The sequence below is a fragment of the Mirounga angustirostris genome, unplaced genomic scaffold, assembly GCF_029215605.1.
Source record: "Mirounga angustirostris isolate CCGP_5_RB_7025 unplaced genomic scaffold, mMirAng1.0.hap1 SCAF_16, whole genome shotgun sequence".
Taxonomy (NCBI): domain Eukaryota; kingdom Metazoa; phylum Chordata; class Mammalia; order Carnivora; family Phocidae; genus Mirounga; species Mirounga angustirostris.
Window position 1 is genome coordinate 55,090,032 of NW_026991724.1, and position 8,512 is coordinate 55,098,543.

Genomic DNA, 8,512 nt, shown 5'->3' on the forward strand with positions numbered 1-8,512 from the left:
CCAGGCGCCCCTTACTGCTGACTTTTACCTGAAATGTACTAGGTGTCTCTCCGATAGTTTTGGCAGTTGAGCAGGAGCACACAATGAAAGTGGTTCTGGGTGTCAAAACTTCAGTTGGCCTTGTTGCTCAGAGGAATAATTGTTGCCATAATTTTTTAGGAAAACATGTTGAATGACAGAATAGCCTCCAGGGATTTGATAATAGGAATAATCTCCCTGTCACTGACGACAGTTGAAATTGTGGGCACTATCTCTCTCTCTCTCTCTTTTTTTTTTTTTTTTTTTTTTAAGATTTTACTTATTTTTTTGACAGGGACACAGCGAGAGAGGGAACACAAGCAGGGGGAGTGGGAGAGCGAGAAGCGGGCCTCCCGCCAAGCAGGGAGCCCGATGCGGGGCTCGATCCCAGGACCCTGGGACCATGACCTGAGCCGAAGGCAGATGCTTAATGACTGAGCCACCCAGGTGCCCCACTATCCCACTATCTCTTCTTTGCCATTACCTGTTCCTCTGCCACACTGAATGCAAGGTGAGGTCCACCCATTTGATTCTCAAGCACCTGATCATCTCCAACTCCTTGGTTCTTCTCTCTAAAGGAGTCCCCCAGACAACGGCGGCTTCTGGATTGAAACAGTTTTTTTGTTTTTTTGTTTTTTTAAAGATTTTATTTATTTATTTGAGAGAGAGAGAGAATGAGAGAGAGCATGAGAGGGAGGAGGGTCAGAGGGAGAAGCAGACTCCCTGCCAAGCAGGGAGCCCAATGCGGGACTCGATCTCGGGACTCCAGGATCATGACCTGAGCCGAAGGCAGTCGCTCAACCAACTGAGCCACCCAGGCGCCCAGGTTGAAACAGTTTTTTAAGTAAATTTGGATGCAAACTTCTTTTGTATGTTCAGAGAGTGAGCAGGGGAGTATCTCTTAGCAGCACCTGCCTCTTGAGTGTGTTCCAGACCATCAGGATCAGCCCCATGAACTCCTTTTGGAAGGATCTTAAAGTCAAAGCCCCAAAGTATGTTGGCTTCTCCATCTCCTTCTGCTGGGTCATGTACATGTTTGTAAATTTAATTTTTCATGTGTATGTGTTTTATGTGTCTGATAAACGGAACGTGAAAAACATCACAGACGAAGGAAATTTATGGTACTGTTTTACTATAGATCATGAGACAGTCACAGCCCCGCTCTATGCACTGTTGATAATATTCTCTGAAGTTTCATTTTCTGGGCTCATGATCTGGGCCAGTGGCTCCATGGTTTTCATCCTGCACAGGCACAGGCAGTGGGGCCAACACATTCACAGGACTAATAATGTCTCCCCAGATCCTGTGCTGAGTCCAGAGCCACCCAGAGCATCCTTATCCTGGTGACCACCTTTGTGTCTTTTTACTTACTCTCCTCCATCTTTCATGCTTGTATTGGTCTTTTTTATAATCCCAGATGGTTGCTGGTGAATACTGTTGTGGTGATTTCTGTGTGTTTTCCAGCTGTCAGCCCCTTCCTGCTCATGAGTCAAGACTCTACTATACCCAGGCTCTGCTTTTCCTGGATAAGGAACATAAAATCCTTTAATCATACCAGGAAAAATAAATTGTATGTTTTTGTACAGTATCCTGTTGTTAATTCATTTCCCATTCTGGAAAAGTCAACAATGAATGTAAGGAGAAGCCACATACCATTCAAAGGAGGACACTGATGCGCATTGGCGTTTCATCGGCCGCTTCAGTATGGGACACACGTAGGCAGAATGGAGGTGAATACAGCAGCTTGGCCTCATTCTGATACCTGTCATCCTGAAAACAGTAGTTTCATCAAATGCTTTTTGAGTGAAATTGAGTGGATTTGGTGCTAGCTCCACAGTGAGATGAACCAGAGTGGTTTCCCAGGAGTGTACTCAGGGGCATATCAGGTAAGCGTGAATACAGTAGTGAGGGGTGGATATTGTTGGGGGCAATTCTGCCTGGATTCCTATGCATGTGCAGGTCTTTCAGGCAATGGCATGGGCAGCTTTTATTGTAGACTGTAGTTCATAGATGTTCTATAGGAAAAAGCCTTAGATCATAGGGAGACTGTCACGTTTGGGGCAGAGGACAGATTTGTTTGCTGTACAGGGAACAACAGACTCTAGCTAAGGAATAGCAACACCTAAGGCAACAAGAATTTTAGAAGTTCAGGGAAGAAGTTAAGGCTGAGAGGTCCCCTGATCCTTAGCTTACATTAAGAGAAGACCTAAGACATGGTGGAAACCTTTCAGAAGTTAAATGGGGATCAGGAGCCACTACGGGCTCCAGTAACCACACCATGGTCTCCTCCACCATGAATGCTGGTTGCCAATGTAGTAGGAAAGTCATTTTTAACAAGCTGTTTTTTGGGGTTTTTTTTAAGATTTTATTTACTTATTAGGACACAAGCAGGGGGGCGGCAGAGGGAGAGGGAGAAGCGGACTCCCCACTGAGTGGGGCACTTGATGCAGGGCTTGATCCCAGGATCCCAAGATCATGACCTGAGCCGAAGGCAGACACTTAACTGACTGAGCCATCCAGGCGGCCCACAAGCTGTTTTGATGGTGAGTTGAAGCTAAATTTGGAGGTAGAGTCCCAGCACCAGTTTCAAAGTGGTTCCACTACAGTGCCCTCCTCAGCAACTTGGCTTTTAGTGTTTCGCTGGCTCATCTCCAGACTGTATTTGGTGGAAATCTGTTAGCATCCCAGGTGTTGTTAGAGCCCTGTGGAGGGCTGAGGGAACACCCCTTGTAGTTGGACCCCAATACCCCAAAGCTGTAGGTTCCAAAGGTCCACGATAAGAATTCAGCCCCAACTGAAGGGACAGATGATTGTACAAGATTGAAATCAGGATGATATTAAGGACAGAATGCAGAACTAGAATCTCCCATTCCAGAGGGAAGAGTTCCCATCATCCTTTCAAACATAAAGCAGAAATATTTGTGCACAAAATAATCCATTCCTGCCATGGAAAGGGCAAGCTCAGGCATATATATCAGTGACTTCACTCCAGGAGAGCAAAGACTGGAAATTCCTTTTCCAAAAGCCACATAAGAATCAGCTTCTGAAAAAGTCTGAATCCACTTACAGCCAGAGCTCTCATTGTGAACAGTAGGGATAGTGAAACCTGGGAGAGCCAGACAGACCTTGGCCCAATCCTAGGAAAGAAGCGAGTGCACACATGAACTGCAAGCATTGGAGGAGGTCAGCTCAGCAGTGGCCCCAGGACAAGGGAGAGGCCATGGACGGACTCATTAGTGACCAGAAGCCTCCCTCTTACCTCGAGCCAGGGACAGTGATGAGTGCTACCTCCAGCATCCAGAAGGCCACCCCTGAGAGCCAGAGATTTTCCCTCTCTATAGGATCTGCCTCTGTCTCATGTCAGCCCAGGGCTTCACTGGGGACCGAGAATTAATCGCACATCCCGTCTGGGGATAAAGATGCAGGAAAGAGAGGAGGGGTGAAGTTGTTCAGAAAGAAGGTCCCACAGTACCTGTTTTCTTTTCTGACAAATGATCTGTTCTAATTGTGGTTTTTTCTTTTATTAGCCTTTGTGTTTCTGTATTTGAAATCCATCACAGGGCCTGTTACATTTACTTTATTTTCTGTATTCTTGGTGCTCTGACATTTGTGACCTTGCTGGTGAGCGAGAGGCTGCCTCTCCCATGACTAAGCTATTCATACAAATAGGAAAGGGCTTTACAAGGGCACCCCCCCTTTTTTTTTTGAAGATTTTATTTATTTGAGAGAGAGAATGAGAGAGAGCACATGAGAGGGGGGAGGGTCAGAGGGAGAAGCAGACTCCCCGCCGAGCGGGGAGCCCGATGCGGGACTCGATCCCAGGACCCCAGGATCATGACCTGAGCCGAAGGCAGTCGCTTAACCAACTGAGCCATCCAGGCGCCCAAGTGCACCCCTTTTTATGCGGATTTACAAAGAGAGAGTCCAAACCCCCAAACATCTTTTTTTCAAGGTCTGACACACTAAGCCAATATTTCCACTGCCTGAAATCAACCCAGGACCAGGTACCAGACAATTAGGGCCCACTCGCCGATTCTGAGTTGTTCATCCTGCCCTGCCTTGTCTTTCCTCAGGACACTGCAATAAAGGCTCTGACTAGGCTTTCCCCCTCTCCTGCTTCTTCCTGGCCCAAATGTGATGCTTTCCCAGTGTTTCTCTGTGGGATGCCGCAGGCTAAATTGCAGGTCAAAGTGAGGACAGGTTTGGTTTCTTCTGAGGTCTCCCTCTTTGGCTTGCAGGTGGCTACCTTTTCACTTTTTCCTCCAAGGTTTTTCCTCTGGGTCCAAGCAGATTCAGGTGTTTCTCTGTATGTCCAAATTCCCTTTTATCATAGGGATACCAGTCATATTGGTTTAAGGATCGCCCAGTTGGCCCAATTTAAATTTAATCACTCCTTCAAAGGTCCTTTCTCCCAATACATTCTTATTGTGAAGTTCTGGGGACTATCTTTCATTACACATGAATTTGGTGAGCGGACACCACCCATAACACTTGGTGGGCTTCCAAAACTTATATTGTTCTCACTTTTACAATACCTTTACTCCAATCCTGACAGCCCTGAAGTCTTAACCCTTTCCAGCATCAAGTGAAAGGCCTGAATCTCTTCCAGATCAAGTGTGGGTATGACTCCAGATGTGATTCATCTACCCATCCAGCTGTCATCCTTTGAAAGAGACGAATTCCCTGCTTCCAAAAAACCGTGGTGGGACAGGCATAGGCATAGATAGACGTTCCCATTCCAAAAGGAGAAATTGAGAAGCAGCAGCAAGTTGTGTGGCCCTAGAAAGCCTGGCAAATTCCATTACATTGTAGGGGTCAACTGTTACCCTCTTTGCTGGATGTTCTGTCTTCTGGGTCCACAGCGATGGCAACCCTGTCTGCCCGGACCCACGGGAGCATCAGTGATCCCCCGACAGTCTGGGTTGCATGATTCCTCCCACTGCCCTGTGCAGCAGCCCTGTCCCCAAAGCCCAGGGCAATGGCAGCCTGGCACATGGTGACCATGGCAGCCCTCAGGATCTCTGAACCCCTTTCAAAGTCATACCTCCCCTTACTTGAAGGATAACACATACCTGTGGCCTATTCTGCAGAATCCCAGAAATCCAACAGCCTTTTTTTTTTTTTTTTAAAGATTTTATTTATTTATCTGAGAGAGAATGGGAGACAGAGAGCATGAGAGGGGGAGGGTCAGAGGGAGAAGCAGACTCCCCGCGGAGCAGGGAGCCCGATGCGGGACTCGATCCCGGGACTCTAGGATCATGACCTGAGCCGAAGGCAGTCGCTTAACCAGCTGAGCCACCCAGGCGCCCTTTTAAGATTTATTTATTTTAGAGAGAGCCCGAGTGAGAGAGAGCACATGGGGGGCGGGCAGGTGGAAAGGGAGAGAGAGAATCTCAAGCAACTCCCCGCTGAGTGTGAGCCTGAGTGGGCTCAGTCTTACAACCCTGAGATCATGATCTGAGCCAAAATCAAGTCTGTGTTCAACCAACTGAACCACCCAGGTACCCCTATAGAGGTTTTTTTTTTTTTAAGATTTTATTTATTTATTTGAGAGAGAGAATGAGATAGAGAGAGGGGGGAGGGTCAGAGGGAGAAGCAGACTCCTTGCTGAGTAGGGAGCCCAATGCAGGACTCGATCCCAGGACTCCAGGATCATGACCTGAGCTGAAGGCAGTCGCTTAACCAACTGAGCCACCAAGGTGCCCCCTAAAGAGAGTTTTTTTTTTAATTTTTTTATTCTTACGTTAATCCCCATACATTACATCATTTGTTTTTGATGTAGTGTTCCATGATTCATTGTTTGTGCATAACACCCAGTGCTCCATGCAGAACGTGCCCTCCTCAATACCCATCACCAGGCTAACCCAACCTCCCACCCCCCTCCCCTCTAGAACCCTCAGTTTGTTTTTCAGAGTCCATCGTCTCTTAAGGTTCGTCTACCCCTCCGATTTCCCCCCCTTCATTCTTCCCCTCCTGCTACCTTCTTTTTTTTTTCTCTTAACATATATTGCATTATTTGTTTCAGAGGTACAGATCTGAGATTCAACAGTCTTGCACAATTCACAGCGCTTACCAGAACACATACCCTCCCCAGTGTCTATCACCAGTCACCCCATCCCTCCCACCCCACCCCCCACTCCAGCAACCCTCAGTTTGTTTCCTGCGATTAAGAATTCCTCATATCAGTGAGATCATATGATACATGTCTTTCTCTGATTGACTTATTTCGCTCAGCATAACACCCTCCAGTTCCATCCACGTTGTTGCAAATGGCAAGATCTCATTCCTTTTGATGGCTGCATAATATTCCATTGTATATATATACCACTTCTTCTTTATCCATTCATCTGTCGATGGACATCTTGGCTCTTTCCAGTTTGGCTATTGTGGACACTGCTGCTATAAATATCAGGGTGCACACACCCCTTTGGATCCCTACATTTGTATCTTTGGGGTAAATATCCAGTAGTGCAATTGCTGGATCATATGGTAGCTCTATTTTCAACTTTTTGAGGAACCTCCATACTGTTTTGCAGAGTGGCTGCACCAGCTTGCATTCCCACCAACGGTGTAGGAGGGTTCCCCTTTCTCCGCATCCTCATCAACATGTGTCATTTCCTGACTTGTTAATTTTAGCCATTCTGACTGGTGTGAGGTGGTATCTCATTGAGGTTTTGATTTGGATTTCCCTGATGCTGAGCGATATTGAGCACTTTTTCATGTGTCTGTTGGCCATTTGGATGTCTTCTTTGGGAAAATGTCTGTTCATGTCTTCTGCCCATTTCTTGATTGGATTCTTTGTTCTAAAGAGAGTTTTTAACAAAGATTCTTACCATTAGAATTTCTAGGTCAACGAGAATGAAAAATTTAAACTGTATAGATAATTCTAAATTACCCTGGGGGGGGAAGATGTATAGATTATATCCTTCACTACCCCCACCTCTTTGCCTGCATAAAATAATGGCTAATATTTCTTAAGTGTGGTCTTTATTTTACTTGGAAATGATGCCAAACAAGATAGTAGCGTAGCGGTGCCTAGGTGGCTCAGTCGTTAAGCGTCAGCCTTCGGCTTGTTCATGATCCCAGGGTCCTGGGATCGAGCCGCCCATCAGGTTCCCTGCTTCTCCCTCTCGCACTCCCCCTGCTTGTGTTCCCTCTCTCGCTATGTCTCTGTCAAATAAATAAAATGTTAAAAAAAAAAAAAAAAGGTAGTAGCATAAAAGATCATTTGATCACTCTCCAGTGCCCGGGTATTTTGGGGAAACACTTGAGTATATTTGAAGCCTCACCCCCTCCCTTCCCTACCAGAGGTAGCCCCCTACCAGGTCCCTGAGGAGATCTATTTTCTCAGCCCCGCCCTCCACCATCAGTCGGCCCTTTGGACAGGCCTCCGACCTACCTAATCCAGAACTGCGCTACTCGTTCTTACCTCCACTCCGCCCCACTCTCAAATCTCACCAGAACTCGAAGTCTCCCTTATTTCGTCCATGGTCTGACCGCCACCCCTCTAACGCCTTGGCTCCTACAAACCTCGAAGGCTGTCGAAGGCTCCTCTTGTCCTTAGCTCCCAAGGTCTTCCCCACCGAGGGGAACTGCACTTCCTGCAAAGATGGCCGCCCCCACGGTGCTCGTCTGTAATGGCTCACGGGCGCCGCCATCTTCCCCAGAGGCTAACTAGAAAACCACCCGGCGACGCGCGCCTTGGATAGGGTCCGCCTCTGAAGACTTACTCATTACAGCGCTGTAGCCAACAAGAAGGCGGAAAAGGCAAGGAGATACCCCCAATCGATTCCAGTTTCCTCTTTCGGCGCTCGGCCGCCGCCGCCGCTTCAGCCTCTCGGGCCCAGATCGCCGAGGCGGGCGTGGCCACGTGCGTCATAGAGCCGCCTCCGCGTCCAGAACTTCCGGAAACGCTGCGAGGTGAAGACAAACCTGAAGCGTCCCTAGCGACCGCTAGGGAGCGCGGGGATGGGGTAATTTGGGAAGTGAGTTCGGTCGTTGGTAGCTGCTGGTGGAGTCTGGGGAAGCTCCGCGTCAGGTGGGTGTCTCCGGAATGAGGCGCCTGTGGGGCCAGTAAACTGCCTTTTTGCGGATTTGTTTTGGTTCGGTATCCGCCCTTCCGCGGTCTGTTATTTTTTTTTTTTTAAAGATTTTATTTATTTATTTGAGAGAGAGAATGAGAGAGAGAGAGCACATGAGAGGGGGGAGGGTCAGAGGGAGAAGCAGGCTCCCTGCTCGGGACTCGATCCCGGGACTCCAGGATCATGACCTGAGCCGAAGGCAGTCGCTTAACCGACTGAGCCACCCAGGCGCCCCATCTTTCTTTTTTTTTTTTAATAAAGATTTTATTTATTTGAGAGAGAATGAGATAGAGAGAGAGCATGAGAGGGGGGAGGGTCAGAGGGAGAAGCAGGCTCTTCGCCGAGCAGGGAGCCCGATGCGGGACTCGATCCCGGGACTCCAGGATCATGACCTGAGCCGAAGGCAGTCGCTT

General features: G+C 47.9%; 1 protein-coding gene across 1 annotated transcript; it reads left to right on the plus strand.

The window, feature by feature from the left end:
• Positions 1–849: 849 nt before the first annotated feature.
• Positions 850–3,267, plus strand: LOC123842065 (vomeronasal type-1 receptor 4-like; the record flags this gene model as incomplete). Its single annotated transcript, XM_064580608.1, is given in 2 exon segments — positions 850–1,321; positions 1,324–3,267. Coding segments are annotated over 2 exon segments (840 nt in total), but the record flags the coding sequence as incomplete, so codon positions are not given.
• Positions 3,268–8,512: the final 5,245 nt, after the last annotated feature.